At 44.1% G+C, this 26,268-nt stretch overlaps 1 protein-coding gene across 10 annotated transcripts in view; it reads left to right on the top strand.

The window, feature by feature from the left end:
* LOC144500542 (zinc finger matrin-type protein 1-like) overlaps nucleotides 1–19,877 on the top strand; it is a 106,201-nt gene extending 86,324 nt beyond the window's left edge. For 7 of the 10 annotated variants that reach the window (XM_078223646.1, XM_078223675.1, XM_078223693.1 and 4 more), the window contains 6 exons: nucleotides 19–122; nucleotides 4,719–4,823; nucleotides 9,459–9,621; nucleotides 12,273–12,569; nucleotides 16,080–16,176; nucleotides 18,693–19,877. In XM_078223646.1, coding sequence (XP_078079772.1) covers nucleotides 19–122; nucleotides 4,719–4,823; nucleotides 9,459–9,621; nucleotides 12,273–12,569; nucleotides 16,080–16,176; nucleotides 18,693–19,512 — 1,586 coding nt within the window. In that variant the 3' untranslated portion in view covers nucleotides 19,513–19,877. The remainder of the gene's footprint in view (nucleotides 1–18; nucleotides 123–4,718; nucleotides 4,824–9,458; nucleotides 9,622–12,272; nucleotides 12,570–16,079; nucleotides 16,177–18,692) is intronic. The other 3 variants (XM_078223655.1, XM_078223637.1, XM_078223712.1) reach the window with 1 other exon arrangement.
* The last annotated feature ends 6,391 nt before the right edge of the window (nucleotides 19,878–26,268 follow it).

The raw sequence follows: 26,268 nt of genomic DNA, 5'->3' as shown, positions 1-26,268 counted from the left end.
TTAAGTTCTTCTTTGCAGACCAGATGGGTGGTCACACTGACAGTGAACTTTTCATGGATAACTACTGCAAGGTTTGCTGTGCCATGCTGATCTCGGAAATCCAAAGGACCACACATTATGAGGTACTTTATATGTTTTTAATGATAAACATGTATAAACAACATATTGCCGCCCCTTATAAGTTTTAAGTTTATTGATGTCACAAGTAGGCTTACATTAACACTACAATGAAGTTACTGTGAAAATCCCCCAGTCGCCACACTCCGACGCCTGTTTGGGTAACACTGAGGGAGAATTTAGCATGGCCAATGCACCTAATCAGCACGTCTTTTGGACTGTGGAAGGAAACCGGAGCACCCTGAGGAAACCCACACAGACACGGGGAGAATGTGCAGACTCCGCACAAACAATGACCCAAGCCAGGAATTGAACCCGGCTCCCTGGCGCTGTGAGGCGGCAGTGCTGACCACTGTGCCACCGTATGTGTAACATGTATTTTGTTTTCATGCACTAGAATAGTTGAAGGAAATTTTGAAGACCCCAGTTTCATTTCGTACAATGCCTCATCAGGGCACCTGTACCTCTCAGTTTAAAGGGATGTGTCATTCAATCAAACTTTGCTGTTGTAACTTGATCTTCAAATGCCGCTTCTGTGTCACAGACAAGTGCTAAACCATTCTTTATTTTCTGTGTAACGTGGACACTAACTCATTGAAAAATTGTTTCATTTTCAATGTGATCTTCTGAAGCATACTTCCTTTGTGGTTTAGAAGCATAGAATCCGTACAGTGTGGAAGGAGGCCATTCGGCCCATTGAGTCTGCACCAACCATAATCCCACCCAGGCCCTATTCCTGTAACCCCACATATTTACCCTGCTAATCCCCCTGACACTAAGGTCAATTTAGCATGGCCAATCCACCTAACCCGCACATAGAACATAGAACATAGAAAGCCACAGCACAAACAGGCCCTTCGGCCCACAAGTTGCGCCGATCACATCCCCACCTCTAGGCCTATCTATAGCCCTCAATCCCATTAAATCCCATGTACTCATCCAGAAGTCTCTTAAAAGACCCCAACGAGTTTGCCTCCACCACCACCGACGTCAGCCGATTCCACTCACCCACCACCCTCTGAGTGAAAAACTTACCCCTGACATCTCCTCTGTACCTACCCCCCAGCACCTTAAACCTGTGTCCTCTCGTAGCAACCATTTCAGCCCTTGGAAATAGCCTCTGAGAGTCTACCCTATCCAGACCTCTCAACATCTTGTAAACCTCTATCAGGTCACCTCTCATCCTTCGTCTCTCCAGGGAGAAGAGACCAAGCTCCCTCAACCTATCCTCATAAGGCATGCCCCCCAATCCAGGCAACATCCTTGTAAATCTCCTCTGCACCCTTTCAATGGCTTCAACATCTTTCCTGTAATGAGGTGACCAGAACTGCGCGCAGTACTCCAAGTGGGGTCTAACCAGGGTCCTATAAAGCTGCAGCATTATCTCCCGACTCCTAAACTCAATCCCTCGATTAATGAAGGCCAGTACGCCGTACGCCTTCTTGACCGCATCCTCCACCTGCGAGGCCGATTTAAGAGTCCTATGGACCCGGACCCCAAGGTCCTTCTGATCCTCTACACTGCTAAGAATGGTACCCTTCATATTATACTGCTGCTTCATCCCATTGGATCTGCCAAAATGGATCACCACACACTTATCCGGGTTGAAGTCCATCTGCCACTTCTCCGCCCAGTCTTGCATTCTATCTATGTCTCGCTGCAACTTCTGACATCCCTCCAAACTATCCACAACACCACCTACCTTGGTGTCGTCAGCAAACTTACCAACCCATCCCTCCACTTCCTCATCCAGGTCATTTATGAAAATGACAAACAGCAAGGGTCCCAGAACAGATCCCTGGGGCACTCCACTGGTCACTGACCTCCATGCAGAGAAAGACCCCTCCACAGCCACTCTCTGCCTTCTGCAGGCAAGCCAGTTCTGGATCCACAAGGCAACAGCCCCTTGGATCCCATGCCCTCTCACTTTCTCAAGAAGTCTTGCATGGGGGACCTTATCGAACGCCTTGCTGAAGTCCATATAGACCACATCCACCGCTCTTCCTTCGTCAATGTGTTTGGTCACATTTTCAAAGAACTCAACCAGGCTCGTAAGGCACGACCTGCCCTTGACAAAGCCGTGCTGACTACTTTTGATCATACTAAACTTCTCTAGATGATCATAAATCCTGTCTCTCAGGATCCTCTCCATCAACTTACCAACCACTGAGGTTAGACTCACCGGTCGGTAATTTCCCGGGCTGTCCCTGTTCCCTTTCTTGAATATAGGGACCACATCTGCAATCCTCCAATCCTCCGGAACCTCTCCCGTCTCCATCGACGATGCAAAGATCATCGCCAAAGGCTCCGCAATCTCCTCCCTCGCCTCCCACAGTAACCTGGGGTACATCCCATCCGGTCCCGGCGACTTACCAACCTTGATGCCATTCAATAGTTCCAACACATCCTCTTTCTTTATGTCCACATGCTCGATCCTTTCTGTCCACTGCAAACCAGCAGTACAACCACCCAGATCCCTTTCCACCGTGAATACCGAGGTAAAGTATTCATTAAGCACCTCCGCCATTTCTAACGGTTCCGCACAAACTTTTCCCCCTTCACCTTTTAAGGGTCCTATGCCTTCACATCTCATCCTTTTACTCTTGACATATTTGTAGAAAGCCTTGGGATTCTCCTTAATCTTACCCGCCAAGGCATCTTTGGACTGTGGGAGGAAATCATAGAAACCCTACAGTACAGAAGGAGGCCATTCGGCCCATCGAGTCTGCACCAACCACAATCCCACCCAGGCCCTACCCCCACATATTTACCCACTAATCCCTCTAACCTATGCATCTCAGGACTCTAAGGGGCAATTTTTAACCTGGCCAATCAACCTAACCCGCACATCTTTGGACTGTGGGAGGAAACCGGAGCACCCGGAGGAAACCCACGCAGACACGAGGAGAACGTGCAAACTCCACACAGACAGTGACCCGAGCCGGGAATCGAACCCGGGACCCTGGAGCTGTGAAGCAGCAGTGCTAACCACTGCGCTACCGTGCCGCCCTGGAACACCAGGAGACACGAGGAGAATGTGCAGACTCCACACAGACAGTGACCTACGGCTGGAATTGAACCTGGGTCCCTGGCGCTGTGAGGCAGCAGTGCTAACCACCGTGCCACCCAAAAATGGTGCTGTAAAAAATATCCACCTGTCAGGCAATGTATGCCATAAGCAGTTAGTCAGAAGGTAAAAGAGCAGCTAATACCCATGGTGCACACGAGAGATTCTTGGAGCTCCTCTCCACTTGGAGCCGGCAGTTTGCGGTGTCAATGGTTGTGTCGATGGAGTAATTAACAAAAAAGCATTTTAAATTAACATGTCCAATCCTCCTCCTGTGAACGATCAGGTTTAAAGTAACTGAAAATGGCATTAAAAGCTACACTGGACTGTGTAATATTTTCATTGGAGCATTGAAAGATCGCGTCAGTTTTGAAGTAAATTTAAAAGTTTTGATGCAAAAGTGCTTAAGAAAATGAGCGCAATCTGAAGTCCCTTTCTGGTATGATGGTACAATTGTTAGCACTGCTGCTTCACAGCACCAGGGACCCAGGTTCGATTCCCGGCTTGGGTGACCGTGTGGAGTTTGCATGTTTTCCCTGTGTCTGTGGGTTTCCTCCGGGTTCTCCCATAGTCCAAAGATGTGTGAGTTAGGTGGATTGGCCATGCTAACTTGCACCTTAGTGTCAGGGGGAGTAGCAGGGTTAAATGCATGGGATTACAGGGATGGGGCCTGGGTGGGATTGTTGTCAGTGTAGGCTTGATGGGCCGAATGGCCTCCCTCTGCAATGCAGGGATTCTATGAACTAGCTCAATAGGTAGAACCTCACAGATTTCACCTGAGGGCTTGACCAGCTTTGTGGGATGATCCTGATCTGAACGAATTTGAAACAGCGCACAACATGAACATCGGTGATTTTGAGTATGATTCAGGTTTAAAATTCCCTTGTCTTTTGTGTTAGTTCAGCCAATTAACTTGGAATCTGTCTGTCAGTGTGGTGAAACCAAGGAGAAACTATGCCCAAAAAGAGAAAATGCTGGAAAATCTCAGCAGGTCTGGCAACATCTGTAAGGAGAGAAAAGAGCTGACGTTTCGAGTCCAAATGACCCTTTGTCAAAGCTAAAAGGCATAGAAAGTGGGAGATGTTTATACTGTCGGGTGAGGGAATGAAAGATGAGTCGCAGACACAAAAACAAGGGGAAAGGCAAAGAGGTGCTAATGGCAGTCCATAGAGAGAATAGAAGATGTGAATGGCCAAACGGCAGAGAAGCTGAAATTAGAAGGTAAACTGACAGATGAAGATGTGGGGGGGAGGGGGAAGATGGATGGGGAAGCAAAGCGGATGAAAAGGTAATAAAAGGGGTGATAAAATAGGGGGAAAGAGTGGGGGGGGGGTGGAAAAAGAAAAAAAGACAATAAGGAAATAAAAGGTAGGAGAAACTCTATGACCGTGTGTTGTCTTGTGTTAGCCCGCTCCCCTTCATTTCCCTCTTCTCCCTGCCTCACCATTGCCCTGTTACTCATGGCTGTTTCTTTTCTGTTTAAAGGTAATTGACAATAGGTTTAAACTCCTTCCCTGTGCTTTTTGTTTTAAAGAGCAAAAAACATGCCAACAAGGTGCGGTCTTATCTTCAAATGCATAAAGAAGAAGGGACACCGTCAAAAAAACTCAAAACAGAGAATGTTGCTGTTGGTTTTCAGGTGGGTATTGTGACATTCTTGGAGATCTTTCTCAGAACTGAAATTGCAGTTGAGCTGGGCAAGTATTTACAGCAATGCTGCACTATTATCAAACACTCAGTAAGGCCGCAGCTGGAGCATGGTCTCCACTTCTGGGCACCACATTTTAGGAAGGACACCTAGACCTGGCAGAGAGTGCAAAGCAGATTTTTTAAACTGGTACCAGGCATGGGGGGTCTCAGTTATCTGGAGAAACCAGAGAAAGTGGGCTTACTCTTCAAAGAGCAGGAAAGATAAGGGGAGATTCAGTATAAGTGTTCTAAATTATAAAAGGTTTTCGATTGAAGAAATAAGGAGAAAATATTTCCAGTTCCAGAAGGGTTGGCAACCAGAGGACAGTAGAATCAGAGGTTTACAGCATGGAAACAGGCCCTTCGGCCCAACTTGTCCATACCGCCCAGTTTTTACCACTAAGCTAGTCCCAATTGCCCGCATTTGGCCCATATCCCTCTATACACATCTTACCCATGTAACTGCCTAAATGCTTTTTAAAGTAATTTAAGATCATTAATAAAGATCAAAGACAATATGAAAATAATTAACGAGTTGCTATGATGTGGAATATGCTGCCTGAAAGAACATGAGCTAATTCGATAGTAATTTGCAGAGCTATGGAGAAAGAGCCAGGAAGAGGAACCAGTTGATTAGCTCTTTCAAAGAGCTGGCACGGGAATGATGGGCCGAATAGCTTAATTCTGTGCTGTACCATTCTACAATTATATGATGGTGGTTACATTTTATCAGGTGTCAGTGCACCATCCAATTTTCAATGATTGGTCATCAGTCATATTTTTGTAACTTATGTCTGTTTTTATGGATAGTAACTTACTGTTGGAAATGCTTTTCTCACCACTTTGGGAGGTCACCTCGAAGTTTAAAGCATTTGTTTTGTCTCATTTTAAATTACAGAATTCAAGTTGAGTTTTTTTTTCCCAAATCATTTTTCAACAAAAACTAATTTCATGACAAAATTCAATCTAGCTAATTATTGTCCCTCAATAAGGGTGGCATGATGGCACAGTGGTTAGCACTGCTGCTTCACAGCACCAGGGACCTGGGTTCGATTCCCGGCTTGGGTCACTGTCTGTGTGGAGTTTACCCCTTCTCCCCGTGTCTGCATGGGTTTCCTCCATGTGCTCCATTTCCTCCCACGAAGATGTGTGGGTTAGGTTGATTGGCCATTCTAAGTTGCCCCTTAGTGTCAAGGAACTAGCTAGGGTAAATGCATGGGGTTATGAGGATAGGGCCTGGGTGGGATTGTGGTCGGTGCAGACTTGATGGGCTGAATGGCCTCTATATCCCTCTACTGTAGGGATTCTATGATCATCACAATGATGGAAGATGTTGTCAATCGGCATTTACTCACCAGGAACCGGCTCACTAATGCTTAGTTTGGATTTTACCAGACTTCGAGACTCCAGAACTCATTACGGTCTTGGTTCAAACATAGACAAAAGAACTGAATTCCAGAGGTGGGGTGGCAGTGTACTCTTGATGTTAAGGCAGCGTTTGACCGAATGAGACATCAAGGAGTCCGAGTAAAATTGGAGTCAGTGGGTGATGAGGGGGGAATCTCTGCTGGGGGAGTCATACTTAGTACAGAGGAAGATTGCACGAATTCCTCAGGGCAGTGTCCTCTGCTCAGCGAGATTCAGGTGCTTCAACATTATCCTTCATCCCATCATAAGATCAAACGTAGGGATGTTTGCTGATTGCAGTGTTCAGATGCACTTGCAAGTCTGCAGACACTGAAGTAGTCTATGCCTGCATGCAGGAAACCAGGTCAATGTTCAGGCTTGGGTTCAGAAGTGGAAGGTAATACTTGCATCACAGAAATGCCAGGCAATGACCATCTCCAACAAGAGAGAAGCTCTTTGACATTCAATGGCAATGCCATCATCAGATTCCCCCATCATCTGGGTTCAACACGATCCAGAAACTCAACTGGATCAGCCAGATGACACTAAAACAGGTGGTATTGTAGACAGTGAGGAAGATTATCAAAAATTACAGCAAGATCTTGATCAGCTGGGGAAGTGGGCCAAGAAATGGCAAATGGAGTTCAATACAGATAAGTGTGAGGTGTTGCATTTTGGAAAGTCAAATCAAGGTAGAACTTTCACGGTGAATGGTAGGACCTTAGGGGGTATTGTGGAACAGAGGGACCTTGGAGTTCAGGTACATGATTCTCAAAAGGTGGAGTCACAGGTAGAAAGGGCAGTGAAGGAGGCTTTTGGCATGCCAGCCTTCATCAGTCAGGGCATTGAGTATAGAAGTTGGGAAGTTATGTTGCAGTTGTATAGGACGTTGGTGAGGCCGTACCAGGAGTATTGTGTTCAGTTTTGGTCACCTTGCTATAGGAGAGATGTTATTAAACTGGAGAGATTTACAAGGATGTTGCCAGGACTCAACGCGTTGAGTTATAGGGAGAGATTGGACAGGCTAGGACTTTTTTCTTTGGAGCGCAGGAGACTGAGGGGTGATTTTACAGAGATGTATAAGATCATGAGAGGCATGGATAATGTAAAAACACTCAGTCTTTTTCCCAGGGTTGGGGAATCGAGAACTAGAGGGCATAGGTTTATGTTAAGAGGGGAAAGAATTAATGGGAATGTGAGGAGCAACTTTTTTACACAGAAGGGGGTATGTATGTCAAATGAGCTACCAGAGGACTTTTGAATGGACCTACCCTGCATTAAGTTGATCTTTCTCTACACCCTAGTTATAACTGTAACACTACATTCTGCAGCCTCTCGTTTCCTTCTCTATGAACGGTATGCCTTATCTGTATAGCGTGCAAGAAACAATACTTTTCATTGTATGCTAATACATGTAATAATAATGAATCCAATCAAATCAAAGTCTTGGAACTCCCTCCTAACAGCACTGTCGGTATACTATCACCACATGGACTGCAGCAATATAAGGCAGAGGCTCATCACCACCTTTCATGAGCAATAAGGCTGTATGATCCCCAAAAAGAACCAACTTTTAAAAATAAAATTGAATTCCAACTGAAAAGATTACACAGTAAAGTTTCAGGTTCTAAGACTTTTACTGTGATAAACTAAAAGCAATATTGTTCAAGCACAATAAAAACAAAATACTGCCAATGTTGGAAATTTGAAATAAAGGGAAGTCATATTGAACTCGAAACATTAACTCTGTTTCTCTCTTTGACAATGTTGCCAAACCTGCTGAATTTTTCCAGTGCTTTTTGTTTTTATTTGATATTTCCAGCATCTGCAACATTTTGCTTTTATTTTATTGCCTAAACGCAGACAGGCAACTTGTACTCTAACCTAAAGAAAAGATCATCCCCACTTAATTTATAAGCTGACTGAAAATCCCCCCTCTATGGTTATAGCTTACGCTATCCCTTAAATGGATATTTCATTCTCCAGGAAAAGCCCAAAGCTTTTCGAGCTCCCAGTGGCTTGCTGCCTGTTTCCTTTTCCAGCCGGAAAACTTCTAATCCCTGAACTGACTTTCACTATGTGGATGACTTTAGGGATTGTTCCCTGTAATCAAATCTAGGTGAACCTTCCAACCTTATTTAAATACTCATGAACTTTGTCTCTTCAATCTGAGCGTGAGCTTCCAACCATATTCTGAGCGGTGAATAACAGGCACTGGCTGCATCCATCTCTCTGTTTCCTCTCTCTCTCATTCTTGCGGACTGACCGTCTGTGAGGCTCAGGGATCCCTTAAGAAAACCTACAACCTGATCCTATAATGGCTTCCTATGGACTATTATTTCTTAAAGCCCATACCCAAGGCAATATGAATCATATGGGCCTGATATCCAAGTATAAGTGCTTCTTGATGGGCCAAAGGGCCTGTTCTTGTGCTGTACTGTTCTTTGTTCTAATTAGCTATCCTTTAAACCCCTAACTCCATTATGTCATGAAATTTAATAGACAAAGTATAACTGTTTATAAAACCTGACATTTCTAACACCTCCCAGTGAGACTCGAAGACTATCAGTCTATCCACAGTCATTGCCTATGCGCTTGCCATTGTCTACAGGAGTGAACATCCCACACCTCCTTCCCAGTAAAACAACCTGGGTCTTTTTAACTTTTACAACCAAGGCACCCAAGCTTCTTGTTGAACAGAACTCGGAACAGATTACTTGACCTCCTTCCATTTTACCTTAAATTAAAGAGACAGTCCCAAGACATAACAATCTTATAAACTTAAGAAGGATAGGCAATAAATACTGACCTTGCCATTGACTCTCACACCCTATGAATGAATTTTTAAAATGTTCTTATTAAAGCACTGGAATGCAAATTTGCAGTTCAGAAATCAAAGCAAACAGAAAGAGAAGCAGGGGTGGATGGAGACATAGCTACTGGCCTGTGTTGCTAAAAGATCTCCAGTTTTCACTGCTGAAGCCAACTTCAGAGCACATAGATCACCATGAGGGTCAAGGGATTGATTGGCCTACTCCTCCTTGTTCATATGTTCGTAAAAAAAATATAAGTTGCTATGCAATCAGATGTTCAAAGCACAGCCAGTTGGCCAAATAACAGAATTATAATTGGACAGCAAGTATATTTACTGAGATTGTACCTGATGCTTTGATTGCAGGATGCTGGAACTGGAGAAGTGGACAAGAATAAATTTTGCATTCTGTGCAACATGGTTTTCACATCCCCCGTAGTTGCTCAATCCCATTATCAAGGAAAGATCCACGCAAAGCGGCTCAAACAGCTTGTAGGAGAGCAGCCGTGTGTCACACAGCCACAGACTGGTAGGATAAACTCTTCTGTGGAATCCATTTTCAGCTCTGTGTTTGTGTTCAGTGTCTGATTTTGTCAGAATATTAGCTGGTCTCAGTTAACCTGGTAGGTTGTGGTTCACGAATGGCAGCTCAAACCATTGGCGCTGAGTTCAGATATCTGATTCCGACCCCAGTCGATTCATGATACACACCCTTTCAACTTACAATTTGCTCTTTCCCGCATACATTCCTGTCGCTCCTTTCACAAAAAGTTATATTATCTGAAAATGGTTTCTACATTGTATTAGCCACTGTTTAGAATACTTTGGCAATACACCCTGGGTAACAAAACCTAGTACAAACAAGGGCAGCATGGTGGCACAGTGGTTAGCACTGCTGCCTCACAGCGCCAGGGACTCGGGTTCAATTCCCAGCTTGGGTCACTATCTGTTTGGAGTCTGCACATTCTCCCCGTGTCTGCGTGGGTTTCCTCCGGGTGCTCCGGTTTCCTCCCACAGTCCAAAAGACAAACAAAGAACAAAGAGAAGTACAGCACAGGAACAGGCCCTTCAGCCCTCCAAGCCTGTGCTGATCATGATGCCCAAACTAAAAAAAACCTTCTGCTCTTACTCGGTCCATATCCCTCCATTCCCTCCCTATTTATGTACCCATCCAGATGCCTCTTAAATGTTGCTAATGTGCCCGCTTCCACCACCTCCTCTGACAGCATGTTCCAGGCACCCACCCCACTCTGTATGAAAAACTTCCCCCGCACATCTCCCTTAAACTTTCCCCCTCTCACCTTGAACCTGTGCCTCCTTGTAATTGGCACTTCCACCCTGGGAAAAAGCCTCTGACTATTCATCCTGCCTATGCCTCTCAGAATTTTGTGGACCTCTATCAGGTCTGCCCTCAGCCTCCATCTTTCCAGTGAAAATAATCTGAGATTGTTCAACCTCTTCTCATAGCCAACACCCTCGAGACCAGGCAACATCCTGGTGAAGCTTCTTTGCATTCTCTCCAAAGCTTCCACGTCCTTCTGATAGTATGGTGACCAGAACTGCACGCAATACTCCACATGCGGCCTAACCAAGGTTTTATATAGCTGCAACATGACGTGCTGGTTAGGTGCATTGGCATGCTAAAGTCTCCCTCAGTGTACCCAAACAGGCGCTGGGATGTGGCGACTATGGGATTTTCACAGTAACTTCATTGCAGTGTTAATGTAAGCCTACTTGTTACTCTAATAAATAAATTTTAAGTTAACTTATCAAAGCAAATTTACTAAAACAAACCTTCTACCTATTAGAAATTGGACAGCTATTAAAAGTATCTTTGTGCATTAGACGGCTGTAACTTCATAGAAGAAATCATAGAAACCCTACTGTGCAGAAGGAGGCCATTCGGCCCATCGAGTCTGCACCGACCACAATCCCACCCAGGCCCTACCCCCACATATTTTACCCACTAATCCCTCTAACCTACGCATCCCAGGACTCTAAGGGGCAATTTTTTTAACCTGGCCAATCAACCTAACCCGCACATCTTTGGACTGTGGGAGGAAACCGGAGCACCCGGAGGAAACCCACGCAGACACGAGGAGAATGTGCAAACTCCACACAGACAGTGACCCGAGCCGGGAATCGAACCCGGGACCCTGGAGCTGTGAAGCAGCAGTGCTAACCACTGTGCTACCGTGCCGCATAACTTACAAGTTATGTTAACATTCAGTCCAGTCAATCTCACGGAGGTTGCATCTGTCGTGAGCTTTCTTTAATTAGAAAAGACAACATCCCTTGAAACTGATTATTGTTCTCCTAAATGCACAATTACTTAGTTTTTTTCTATCAAGTTGTTGGTCACACTTTATGCATGGCTCCCAAAGGGCCTGGCAATGCATCTCAACACTTCTCCCAAACCCTCGCTGCACCCTAGCCTCAACTTGGATGCAGAAATTGAGTTCATTGTATAACATTCAGGTTTACACTAAGGCCAGCCAACCCGAACGTTATATTTGCTTTCATATCCACTTCCTTCTGCAATTGTTGTTATGGGAACAGAATTTCAACACTAGAGTTTTGCATATGTGGGAACGACTGATCAATTGAAGTGTTTCAGAGAAATGAAATTATGTTAATGTGTTGCTTAAAAATATGAACTCAATCTTACACACTCGGAGCCTACCGACTATATCAACTGCAATGTTCAATTTTCAAGTCTAAAACTGTGAAGAGTTGTATGAATCTGCTGTCAGTAGCTGGTCTAGGAGAGTTGAAAATATCTGGTTTCCAATTAAAAAGCACCACTGGTTCATTTGTATTCTTGGGAGGGGAGACGGTGGCGTTGCGGGGGGACAGTGGGTTTAATTGATTAAGGGTTTAATTGATAAGTTACTGCAATCTAGTACTCATTAATTCAACATTGGAGTGAAATATTTGAATATAACTACTGCCTGACTTAGATTGAACATTTGAAATGTGCATAAATTGTACCTGTGTCTTTTTAAGACCACAAATTTGGGGCTTGAATTATACGCTGATTATAAGTATGATCTATTAGCTGCTCAGAACAATTGGCCTTTGTATCCAGTCCGTACACTGTTTAATTTTCAGAAACAGCAATGTGAAGGGTGAAATTTGAAAGCTACCTTGAATCATTGCAGCCATTACTTTGAATTTCAGTGCTGTGTTCTATCACAGTGTCCACGGAGGAAGCAAGTGCACCTTCAGAGGAGAAGAGCTGCGTGCAGAATGAACAGCTGGAAAAGGGCAAACAGGAGGCAGTTCATGAAGGCTCTGCAGCTTCCACAGCTTTGGACCTGGAGGATCCCAACAAGTTCTGCAAACTGTGTAGTGCCTCCTTCAACAACCCACTCATGGCCCAACAGCATTATAATGGCAAGAAGCACAAGAAAAATGACATAAGGAGACAGTTAGTGGAGGAATTGGGGAAGGAGACGGATTCTCCTGAAAAGAATGGTTAGTAACCATTTGTAATTATTAATTATCATTTGAACAGATAAGGAGAGGTCCAACAGAATGTTTTTACCCAGATTCTGGTTATGTCTACTGGCTTCGCAAACTCAAAATCAAAATTTTACAATTTTACAAGATCTGAAAAATGCCAGGAAGGAAAGCAAAAAAAATGTGCCCCGAGTGTCTTAATGTAAACCTGTTGATCACAAAACACTTGTGCAATCTTTAAGGAAGCGGCCACCGACTAAATGTAACTTAATTGGAACCTTTCCCTGTCCGCTGTCTGGGACCCATCTCCCATATGATGTCCTGCTTCTGGGTCACATGACCCAGTAATGTCCTAACTATGTTCGGGGTTTGTGGGTCTTACACAAAAAGAAAAAGATGTGGTTTGCGTAGATTCAAAGTAACACACGGCAGGTTTATTGAAAGAGATATTCCGTGCACAGAACAGAAAATGAAACTCAGACAGAAGCCTGTGAAACACCCAATGACCTTGTGATCAAATCATGTGACCTGCACTTAAAGCAATCATGCAACCATTTAAATATAAAACAGCCACCTTGTGTAACAAAACACGATGGAAGACATTTCTCAAGAGCAATTAGGGATGAGAAACAAATGCTGACCTTCTCAGCAATGCTGCAATCCCACAAAAGGATTTAAAAAAACACGGCAGCAGGACATAGGCTAACAGAATGGGTGAATAAGTGGGAGATGGAATTTGATAGAAAACTTTGAGATGATGCATTTTAGCAGAAGGGATAGGGAGAGATAATACAGACTTAATGCTAACAGTTCTAAAGGGTACAGGGACTGAGGGATTGGGGGGCCCCCTGTGTGTAAGTCTTTGAAGGTGATAGGATATATTGAAAGAGTAGTTAGCAAAAAACATGTGGCACCTTGGGTTTCACAAATAAAGGTATTAGGCTAGAATTTTCTGGCTCGCCAGCGTCGAAAAATAAAAGAATTTACAATACCTATCTTATACTCTAACATTCAGGGTTAATATGAAGTGCATGTGAATTTACAGGTAAACTACAGCCAAATATATCTCAATGCACGATAAATGTCAGATGCGGACAAGACAGATTCCATGGATTTATCAATAACCCACAGAAGTTAGTAACCGCTATGAGTCAACTAATCTTGTTGAAGCTCGATCTCTCACACGAGGGATTCCAGTCTTCACCTTTGAAGATCTAACCTTTGCATTCTCTCCAAAGGTTGCTGTAACTCGGACAGCCTCAATGACGGCTCACCTTGCAGGGTTTCCATCTCGTCTCCCGGGTTTCTGTTCCCCTGGATTCCTAAGTACATACTCAAGCACTAACTCACAAGCACAACTTCAGCTCTTCAACCACCCCGAGCAGAATACTACTGCTGCAGTAGTCCCTCCAGCCCGCAGCACAGAGTCATCAGTCTTCCGCTGGTTTCTTTAATCACCAGGTTTCTCCTGAGCCCTCTTCAATTGCCGGAGTCTCACCTGAACCCTCGGCACTAAGTCTGCTTGTAGCTTCATTCTCGGCTCCTCTTTCCCCTTAACTTAATTGGAACCTTTCCCTGTCTGCTGTCTGGGACCCATCTCCCCTATGGTGCCCTGCTTCTGGGTCACATGACCCAGTTTTCCATGCTGTTTTATTTTTGTACAAGCACATTGGGCCCTGAAGAACTTAAAATGCTGCATTGTGCGTGCACCGCCCACTCCCAGCCAGCGCAAGCACAAAACACCTGAGATCAGTGAGGACTTGGGAGTTTCCAACTTTAAAAATAAGTTGGATTTCATAACATGCTGGAGTCCATCTGGAGCAGGTAGACCCACAGTCCTGTTAGGGAGGGAGTTCCAAGATTTTGACCTAGCAACAATGAAGCAACAGTGATCTAGTACCATGTTAGGATGATGAGTGGCTTGGGGTTGGTGTTCCCATACGTATGCTGCCCTTGTCCTTCAACCACCTAGCCAAGGTAGTTAGATAGAGTTAGGATACAGATCAGTCTTGATCTCATTAAAAGGGCCTCAATGGCTTACTCCTGTTCCAATCCCTAGGGGTGGCCCGGTGGCACAGTGCTTAGCATTGCTGCCTCTCAGCGCCAGGAACTCAGATTTGATTCCCGGCTTGGATCACTGTCTGTGGGGAGCCTGCACGTTCTCCCCATGTCTGTGTGTATTTCCTCCGGGTGCTGCGGTTTCCTCCCACAATCGGAAAGACGTGCTGGTTAGGTGCATTGGCCAAACTAAATTCTCCCTCAGTGTACCCGAACAGGCGGCGGAGTGTGGCAACTAAGGGATTTTCACAGTAACTTCATTGCAGCGTTAATGTAAGCCTACTTGTGACGCTCATAAATAAACTAAAACTTAATGACCTTGAAATGGTGTTAAGGGGGCGGCCTTCTTGCAACACTGTAGATTTAACTCCACTATGGGGTGTCGTTGGGAATTCTAAGATTTTTATCCCAGTGACAATAAGGATGTGGTGGTGATATATCCAGAACAGGTGATGGGAAACCTGGGAAATTATGGTGTTACTCTCATCATTCTCAGTGGTAAGAATGAGCTGGGAGACACCGTAAGCCAGCTTCATGAGTTTATTCAGCATAGATAGTACATACTGCAGTCAAAATCATAGAATCTATAGAAACCCTACAGTGCAGAAGGAGGCTATTCGGCCCATTGAGTCTGCACCGACCACAAACCCACCCAGGCTCTATCCAAGTAACCCACTATCCTGCTAGTCCCCTTGACTAAGAGGCAATTTAGCATGGCCAATCCACCTAACCCGCACGTCTTTGGAGTGTGGGAGGAAACCGGAGCACCTGGAGGAAACCCACGCAGACACGAGGAGAACGTGCAGACTCCGCCCAGTCGCCGAAGGCCAGAATTGAACAAGGGTCCCTGGCACTGTGAGGCAGCAGTGTGCCACCGTGCCACCCTAATACGCCAGAGAAGGCAGAGAGAATATTGAATCCAGCGACAGGAAGCAACTGGATGGCATTGAGTTTCTCGAGTGTTGTTTAATGTAGCTGCTCCCAGACACACACTGACCCAACTGTATAATAACATGCGTCACGACTGTGGTTCCTGAGGACTCTATAAAGCTAAAATTTAATCCGGTGATCCAAGGATACTCAGTGTCCCTTTCTTAAGAGGGAGCAGTTTGCATGACTCAAACTACAATTGAGAAGGGCATCCAAAGAAGGTCCAATAATATAATAAGAGTTAAACGCAGTTGATAATACAGCAATGCACCTGCTTGCTTCAGCTATGTAAAGCTGAGGGAAGAGATGTCTGAGAGACTCTGGACTCCTTCAGAACTGTACAATATGCAGTAGACACAAGTACTGTATTATTAAACATTTAAAATTGATAGAAAAAGCATAGATTGCATTGATTATAATTTACACACTTAACCTCTAAACGTTTGGATGTTTGAAAGTCAGTAAATTGTGTAACAATCTTAATTTTGTAGGCATCTGAAAATTGATTGGAAAAATAATTGACTCCATGTTTTGTAGCAGGAGCAGGTGACCATCTGTGTGCTATCTGCAATGTTACACTCAATTCCATTGAACAATACCAGTGTCACCTGCAAGGATACAAACATCAACTGAAGTAAGAGTTTTATATTTTTTCAGCCAAATCCCATTGCTACCAAAGCACATGTAACCTGAATGATTGGATTGAATGACAATATATCAGGTAGCTTGAAGGCTCGGTGGTTATGAGCCAGACACTTGAGCATTTAATCAAGGCTGAAGGAGCGCATTACTGAGGGAGTACAGCACTGTCAGAGATGCCATTGTCTCAGAGGAAGACATGAAACTCCGACTGCCTGCTCGGATAGATGTAAAATATGACGTGCGACTGACTTTTTTTTCTGGTGTCCTGGTCAAATCGGGGATAGGGCTGAGGTGGGATTGTTGTCAGTGCAGACTCGATGGGCTGAATGGCCTCCTTCTGCACTGTCGGGTTTCTATGTAACATTAAACTCTCAGTCAATGTCAGCAAAACCCGCTCTCTACTCGAGCAAAATAATGCAGATGCTGGAGATCTCAAATAAAAACAAATGGTGGGAAAACAGTCCTGACGACAGGTTATCAATCTGAAACATTAACTGTGTTTCTCTCTCCATAGATGCTGCTAGGCCTGAATTTTTCCAGCATTTTTGTTTTTATTTTGAGCAGATTGCCTCATTGTTCCGTCTGCACATTGGTTTGCATATGTACCAAAATTGCAAAAGTGATTACATTAAAGATGAAACACTTTACAATGTTCTGACTGCTTGAAGGCACCGCATAATGCAAGTTATTCCTAAATTTTCAGTGTTAGTTGACTAGGCTGGTTCATGTTGGAAATTACACAGCATTTACATACAATGTATATAAAAGTCTGATTTCAGGGTTAATGTTCGGATTGATTTCAATTTTAAAGTAATTTGGTCCCTCGCTACTTGGAAGATACTCTGGTTGGTTCTCGGCTTGGTTCTACAGTTGCTCCAGTGGATGCCTAAACCTGCTGGTCTTGCCTTCCTCAGCACGGTGGCACAGTTGTTAGCACTGCTGCCTCACAGTTCCAGGGATCCAGGTTCAATTCCCGGCTTGGGTCACTGTCTGTGTGGAGTTTGCACGTGACCAGCGGTGTGCCTCAGGGATCAGTGCTCGGTCCACTGTTATTTGTCATTTATATTAATGATTTGGATGAGAATTTAAGAGGCATGGTTAGTACGTTTGCAGATGACACCAGGATTGGTGACAAAATGGATAGTGAAGAAGGTTATCTAGGATTGCAACGGGATCTTGATCAATTGGGCCAATGGGCTGACGAATGGTTTAATTTAGATAAATGCAAGGTGATGCATTTTGGTAGATCGAACCAGGGCAGGAGTTACTCAGTTAATGGTAGGGCGTGGGGAGAGTAATAGAACAAAGAGATCTAGGGGTACAGGTTCATAACTCCTTGAAAGTGGAATCACAGATGGACAGGGTAGTGAAGAAGGTATTCGGCATGCTTGGTTCCATTGGTCAGAACATTGAATACAGGAGTCGGGACGTCTTGTTGAATTTGTACAAGACATTGGTAAGGCCACACTTGGAATACTGTATACAGTTCTGGTCTCCCTATTATGAAAAAGATATTATTAAACTAGAAAGAGTGCAGAAAAGATTTACTAGGATGCTGCCAGGACTTGATGTTTTGAGTTATAAGGGGAGGTTGGATCAACTGAGACTTTTTTTCCTGGAGCGTAGGAGGCTTAGGGGTGATCTTATAGAGGTCTATAAAATAATGAGGACATAGATAAGGTAGATAGTCAACATCTTTTCACAAAGGTAGGGGAGTCCAAAACTAGAGGGTATAGGTTTAAGGTGAGAGGGGAGAGATACAAAAGGGTCCTGAGGGACAATGTTTTCACACACAGGGTGGTGAGTGTCTGGAACAAGCTGCCAGAGGTAGTAATAGAGGCGGGTACAATATTGTCTTTTAAAAAGCATTTGGACAGTTATATGGGTAAGATGGATATGGGCCAAACACAGCAATTGTGAATAGCTTACTGGTTAAAAACTGGGAGGCTTGGACAAGTTGGGCCTGTTTCCATGCTGTAAGCCTCTATGATTCTATGGAATAAAAGTCTTTCAATGCTTTTTCTTACTCTCTGCAAAGTTTTCAAAATCTATATGACCCTACAAGTTCCTCCTCAACTGACAACCTGTTTGGCGCTTTTGAATAAAATTATATTTCATTGTTTAGCAAAATTTTCCAACTATTGTGTTGATTTTTGACATGTAGATATAAATGCAGGCAGAAAAAGACTTGTTTCCAGATCATTTTTGTTCCCAATTGGATTAATTTTGCTTTAGTCTGATTTATTGCCACTCCCAAAAGATTACAGATCTTCTGGTGGATAGGGGCTGTCTAAACAACAAGACTTCAGGTACTTCAGGCACCACATTTGTGTCTGGTACAATCTTAATGGATCAGGCACCTGTCACTTCTTTATGATTCCTCATAGACACAGTGAAATAATGAGCTTGTAATCTGAGAGCTTGCATCCTTCACTGAGCCATATTGTCAAAATAACCAACAGGATTTGTTAAAAACGAGAGCTGACATTTATTTTTATTTATTTACAGAGAAAACAAAGTGGTTAACCTGGTAAAGAATACAAAGTCAAAGATATATGATTCGTTCCAGGATGAACTTGATGATTTCATCAAAGTTCAGAAAGCCAGGGGCCTTGTGCCAAAGGTGTCCTTTAGAAAATGTGAGCATATTGCAGAAGAGGAGATGGAGGACTTAGCTGCAGGCAGCCCATTCCGTTCTGCTGAATACCAGTTGGAGGTCAGGCAGGGCATGTCTGGGGCCAACCTAATTCCCTTCCCAAATGAGCAGTTTTTCCCAACGGCTGTGGATGCTGAAGCTGAACAGTGGCCTCCGTTGTGGAATGACCAACCGAGGAACAAGCGCGAGCAAGACAATGACTTGCATATAGCATGCTACGCGGAAATGCCAACTCACCCAGAAAATAGTCGAGATCCATCCAGCGTGGAGTCCACCAACGAATGTAGACCCATGACCTCTGACGACAGCACTGGCTCACCCAAGAAAGACAAAAGTACGGGGAGGAAAAAGGTGCGCAGAAGGGAGAAAAGGAACAAGGAGGCCGAATCTAAACAGGAGTGTGAGCATCCAAGCTACAGAACAGAGAGAAGCCCTGAAGGGCTGGGTTTAGAACAATGGAAGGAACAATCAAAGCAGAAACCAGAGCAAAAGGACAAAGAAGAACTAGTACTGGGCAGAGAAGAAAAGTTAAAACATAAAAAGGAAAAAAAGGACGTTTATCAAGAAAGAGAAGAAATGAAACTAAAACATAAAAAGCAGAAAAAGAAGAAGGAAGTTGATATGAGAACAGAAGAGGAAAAGCTTTGGGATGAATCTATTTTGGGAATTTGATGCAAAGAAACTGTGCAGACTTTGATGCTTGATCACTGCTTTAATTTGCTCAAGCATTTTAAGAATAAAAATATGTGGTTGTTAATAGATGCATTTGAAGATTCTATTACTTTTCTCTCCAGTAAATTAATATTGTTCCAATGTTGGCCATCTCTATGAATTCTGTTTGTCGTGACCATATTTTCCAATCAGCAGCAACCTTCGTTACAAAATATAACACTGATGTTGAAACTCATGTTTTAAGTGTCCTTATAGACTTGCTGTTAGCCTTGTCGAAACTGGAACTCTAATAAGTAAGGGTAAATTGTAAATCCTTGGGCCATTCAGACATGTTCAACTTTTAATAAACGGCTTGTAGTTTTAAATGTTTTCTGATTAAGTAACATGACACAACGTATACATGCTACATGAAAAGGCGCACATATATAGAGCTGATCCGGAAAGACATCCTTATAAAAAACATTTATTTGCATAACAACCTCTTTATGTGCATGTATTTCCTGTCTAGTACACTTCAGATGTCGCACACTGTCTAATACAAATTTTGGTAGTACATTTTGGAGTATTGGGGAGTATGTACAATGAAATATGGACAGCTTTTGGAATGTATAGACAAACCCCCAACAAACAGATGGTTAAAGATTTTGTAACCTTTAAGAGCCACTCATTTACTCTTCCACAGCAGAATAATACTTCCTCGGTGCAATTGTTCCTATTCATATGCAATCTCACATTCCCTGTCATATTGCGAGTAGGGCACTGGAGATTTTGTGTGTACTTTCTGACTGTCTCACTAGGTGTCATACGTTGTCTAATGTGAAGTTCTATAGCGCTTTTCAGCAACAAAATGGATCGAGAAGCAAAAGCAGTCTTTAGTGATGTACAGAAAATATCTCCAGGGACAAAAAGTATCAGTGCCATGATGTCTGCAACATCCGAACTGATCTTTCTGTACAGCCAATGTTTCATACAATCCATACAGTGCAGAAGGAGGCCATTCGGCCCATTGAGCCTGCACCCATATGAATTAGCAGCCGGCGTAGCTCACTCGGTCCCTCAAGCCTCTTCTGCCATTCAATAAAATCATGGCTGATCTGATCGGAACTTCAACTCCACATTCCTGCCAATCCCCAATAACCTTTCACCCCCTTGTTAATCAAGATTCTATCTAGCTCTGCTTTAAAACTATTCAAAGACTCTGCTTCCACTGACTTTTGAGGAAGAGAGATCCAGAGACTCACAACCCTCAGAAAAAATTTCCTCATCTTTGGCTTAAATAAGCGACCACTTATTTTTAAACTGTGATCCCCTAGTTCTAGATTCTGACCAGAGGAAACATCTTCTCCACCACTGTGCCACCGTGCTGCCTACCTTTGTTGCAGTTCTGAAGCCACATGTAGGCCAGACCAGGTTCAGGCCTCTGGGAGACCCTTAGGTACTGTGGAACTAAACTGTACCAAATGCTGGGACTAACGGTGGCACAGCTGTCTCACAGCCCCAGGGACCTGGGTTCGATTCCGCCTTGGGTCACTGTCTGTGTGGAGTCTGCACGTTCTCCCCGTGTCTGCGTGGGTTTCCCTCCAGGTGCTCTGGTTTCCTCCCACAGTCCTGAAAAACGTGCAGGTTAGGTGCATTGACCATGCTAAATTCTCCCTCAGTGTACCCGAATAGGCGCTGGAGTGTGGTAACTAGGGGATTTTCACAGTAACTTCATTGCAGTGTTAATGTAAGCCTACTTGTAACACTAATAGAAACATAGAAAAACTACAGCACAATACAGGCCCTTCAGCCCACAAAGTTGTGCCGAACATGTCCCTCCCTACCTTAGCGATTACTAGGTTTACCTATAACCCTCGATCTTACTAAGTTCCATGTACTTATCTAAAAGTCTCTTAAAAGACCCTATCGAATCCGCCTCCACCACCGTTGCTGGCAGCCCATTCCACGCACCCACCACCCTCAGTGAAAAACTTACCCCTGACATCTCCTCTGTACCTACCCCCCAGCACCTTAAACCTGTGTCCTCTTGTGGCAACCATTTCAGCCCTAGGAAAAAGCTTCTGACTGTCCACTCGATCAATACCTCTCAACATCTTATACACCTCTATCAGGTCACCCCTCATCCTTCGTCTCTCCAAGGAGAAAAGGCCGAGCTCACTCAACCTATCCTCATAAATAAACTTTAAAATTTATCCGAATGGCAAAAACAAAAACATTTCCGTGCATATAACAATCCTCCAATTTTGCATCTGGACTAACTTTGCCAAAAAAATTACTGAGTCATAGAGTTTACAGCATGGAAACAGGCCCTTCGGCCCAACTTGTCCATGCCGCCCTTTTATTTTAAAACCCCTAAACTAATCCCAATTGCCCGCATTTGGCCCATATCCCTCTATACCCATCGCACCCATGTAACTATCTAAATGCTTTTTAAAAGATAAAGTTGTACCTGCCTCTACTACTACCTCTGGCAGCTTGTTCCAGACACTCGCCACCCTCTGTGTGAAAAAATTGCCCCTCTGGACACTTTTGTATCTCTCCCATCTCACAAAGTAGTTTTAGACTTCCCTACTTTTGGGAAAAGATATTGACGATCTACCTTGTCTATGCCCCTCATTATTTTATAGACCTCTATAAGGTCACCCCTCAGCCTCCTACGCTCCAGAGAAAAAAAGTCCCAGTCTATTCAGCCTCTCCTTATAACTCAATCCATCAAGTCCCGGTACCATCCTAGTAAATCTTTTCTGCACTCTTTCTAGTTTAATAATATCCTTTCTATAATAGGGTGACCAGAATTGCACACAGTATTCCAGCAAGGCGTTCGATAAGGTCCCCCATGCAAGACTTCTTGAGAAAGTGAGAGGGCATGGGATCCAAGGGGCTGTTGCCTTGTGGATCCAGAACTGGCTTGCCTGCAGAAGGCAGAGAGTGGCTGTGGAGGGGTCTTTCTCTGCATGGAGGTCAGTGACCAGTGGAGTGCCCCAGGGATCTGTTCTGGGACCCTTGCTGTTTGTCATTTTCATAAATGACCTGGATGAGGAAGTGGAGGGATGGGTTGGTAAGTTTGCTGACGACACCAAGGTAGGTGGTGTTGTGGATAGTTTGGAGGGATGTCAGAAATTGCAGCGAGACATAGATAGAATGCAAGACTGGGCGGAGAAGTGGCAGATGGACTTCAACCCGGATAAGTGTGTAGTGATCCATTTTGGCAGATCCAATGGGATGAAGCAGCAGTATAATATGAAGGGTACCATTCTTAGCAGTGTAGAGGATCAGAAGGACCTTGGGGTCCGGGTCAATAGGACTCTTAAATCGGCCTCGCAGGTGGAGGATGCGGTCAAGAAGGCGTACGGCGTACTAGCCTTCATTAATCGAGGGATTGAGTTTAGGAGTCGGGAGATAATGCTGCAGCTTTATAGGACCCTGGTTAGACCCCACTTGGAGTACTGCGCGCAGTTCTGGTCACCTCATTACAGGAAAGATGTTGAAGCCATTGAAAGGGTGCAGAGGAGATTTACAAGGATGTTGCCTGGATTGGGGGGCATGCCTTATGAGGATAGGTTGAGGGAGCTTGGTCTCTTCTCCCTGGAGAGACGAAGGATGAGAGGTGACCTGATAGAGGTTTACAAGATGTTGAGAGGTCTGGATAGGGTAGACTCTCAGAGGCTATTTCCAAGGGCTGAAATGGTTGCTACGAGAGGACACAGGTTTAAGGTGCTGGGGGGTAGGTACAGAGGAGATGTCAGGGGTAAGTTTTTCACTCAGAGGGTGGTGGGTGAGTGGAATCGGCTGACGTCGGTGGTGGTGGAGGCAAACTCGTTGGGGTCTTTTAAGAGACTTCTGGATGAGTACATGGGATTTAATGGGATTGAGGGCTATAGATAGGCCTAGAGGTAGGGATATGATCAGCGCAACTTGTGGGCCGAAGGGCCTGTTTGTGCTGTGGCTTTCTATGTTCTATGTAACATTCATTTTTATGAAGCACTTAATGCAGTAAATAATCCCAAGGCTCTCCACCAAAGTTGATGCTAGCGACACATTGGTTTGTGTGTGTCTATTCCGGGTGATCGGAGGGAGGGGAGGGTAGTTACTGTAAAATTTGTGTTACCCGGGACTTTACCAACCAGAATTCTCTAGTAACCAGAATTTCACACGGCTCTCTTTTTCCCCAAATCAACCACTAAACTCAAGAGTAAAGTCACCAGGAAGTTAAAAGCCAGCGTGAAGGAACATGACAATTAGGCCAAAGATTTTGTCAATTCCCTCGGGCTTCAGTAACGTGCGAAGTGGTAGGAAAAGACAACGCTGACACTCGGTTTCCAGAGTTAATGCGTTAGCTTCCGCAGATACAGTGAGAGGCTTAGTCACAAGCTAATGTATCCTTTTTTTGTCAATGCATTTTTATGGGATGTGGGTGTCATTGGCTAGGTCAGCATTTATTCCCCATCTCTAATTGCCCTTGAGAAGGTGCTGGTGAGCTGCCTTCTTGAACTGTTGCAGTCCATGTACTTTAGGTACACCCACAGTGCTGCTAGGGAGGGAGTTCCAGGATTTTGACCCAGCGTCAGTGAAGGAATGGTGATTTATTTCCAAGTCAGGATGGCGAGTGACAAGGAGGGGAACTTCCAAGGGAATGTTGACAGACCTGTTCATTCCTCGTACGTATCCTGGAGATGGAGGCATTCCGATTTTGACAACAGAAGATCTCTGTCGACAAGAATGGATTTTATGCAGCGTTGTATCCCGTAAGATCACCCAGGATAAATTGAGAAAGAAATATTTAGGTAATGGCATTTTTGATTAACCAGAACCATCCATTCCCCACTCATGCCAGATAATAAAGACGTTACTACGTTGGGGCAAGGAACCAAATGTTTGGTTAAAAGAAAAGGTTCTACAGAGTGTCTAAAAGGAGGAGTGAGGTACCGAGCTGAAGAGGTTTATAGTGGCACAAAACTCTTTTAAAAATCTGAACAGTAATAATTGAGTTGGACGATCAGCCATGATCGTGATGAATGGCGGAGCAGGCTCGAAGGGCCAAATGGCCGCCTCCTCCTTCTATGTTAATTACCATCAACTTAGATCATAACACCTGAAGTAAAATAGAAACTGTGTGGGCCTTCTGATGTTTCTTCTTAATTTGAAAACAGGAGCATGTAGAAGTTGGGCTCACCTTAGTTTCTATTCCATTTGTAGGTGGCTTTCTTCTGCAACTAGTATCAGCTCGGCTGCAGCAATGCAGAACTTGCATAAACAGTTCTGTGCAACCAAACCACTGTACAATTACTTGCTAGGTAGGAAGCAATATTATGAGGCTCAATAACAATCAGTACTTACGGTGCTTGTCTGAAAGTGTTTGTGTTCAAGTTGTGGATTTATCTTCCACTCTTTTGACTTGAATATTTGTCCTGCCCCTGCTCCATCATTGGTGGCAGTGCTTTAGGCTATTACAATAACTGCATTCAACAAGAGTTCTCCCAGGTTAAAATCATGCCACCTCACCTTGTTTCCCTACCCTTTCTCAAAGCCCATTTACTCAACTTCCTTTTCAAGCATTAATTGGCTTTTAAATTATGTCAGGTATGAAAGGGTAAATTTCTTGGAGTTCAGTCTCCCTCTAGTTTTCCCTACAGGTCAGGCAAGACTCAAGTTCTTCCAGCTGTTTATTCAAGGATATGCAAAGGCATCCCCATACTTCAGACAGCCTGCTGCACAGACTCAATGGTGATTCTGAAACCAGGTATTTATTATGGCATGGTGTTACTATGATGATATATTTTCTGTTTAAGGTGCGGCTGCTTTAAGGGGCAGTGTTTTGTTACAAGAGTCAGTTTGTTTGGGAAAACATGCAACACAAATTATGAGAATGCAGGATAATAACTGATTTTAACTTAGAATGTGTTGCTTTGTAGAGTTAATGGACCTTTTGTTTACTTGTGTTCTCCTGGTATTTTAAACTAGGTATGCAGAGTCATGTGAGATTTGATTAGGTTGATTGACAGACAGAGTCATGTGGTTAATGGGAGGGGCTAAGCTTGCAGGAAGAAACAATTTCATTTTCATTTAAAAATAAAGAACAGTTGCTGCCTGGGGCTGGTGGAAGAAAGGAATGCCTCTCTGTCAGTAAGAAGTCTAACAACACCAGGTTAAAGTCCAACAGGTTTATTTGGTAGCAAAAGCCACTAGCTTTCAGAACAGGCTGTCCCTTCGTCAGGTGGGTGGGAGTTCTGATTACCAACAGGGCACAAAGACACAAACTCAATTTACATGAATAATGATTAGAATGTGAGTCTTTACAGCTAATCAAGTCTTAAAGGTACAGACAATGTGAGTGGAGGGAGCATTGCACAGGTTAAAGAGATGTGTATTGTCTCCAGACAGGACAGCTAGTGAGATTTTGTCTCCAGACAGGACAGCTAGTGAGAAATCTCACCAGCTGTCCTGTCTGGAGACAACACACATCTCTTTAACCTGTGCTTAATGCTCCCTCCACTCACATTGTCTGTGTGAAATCTCACGAGCTGTCCTGTCTGGAGACTAGCTGTCCTGTCTGGGGCCTGATGAAATATATCCTAGGATTCTTTGGGAGGCAAGGGATGAGATTGCAGAGCCTTTGGCTTTGATCTTTGGGCCCTCACTGTCCACGGGGATGGTGCCAGAGGACTGGAGAGTGGCGAATGTTGTTCCTCTGTTTAAGAAAGGGAATAGAAATGACCCTGGTAATTATAGACCGGTTAGTCTTACTTCGGTGGTTGG

This window comes from Mustelus asterias, chromosome 1 (assembly GCF_964213995.1).
Source record: "Mustelus asterias chromosome 1, sMusAst1.hap1.1, whole genome shotgun sequence".
NCBI classification, from domain to species: domain Eukaryota; kingdom Metazoa; phylum Chordata; class Chondrichthyes; order Carcharhiniformes; family Triakidae; genus Mustelus; species Mustelus asterias.
Note: the sequence above shows the minus strand (reverse complement) of the source record. Positions and strands in the feature narration are given on the sequence as shown.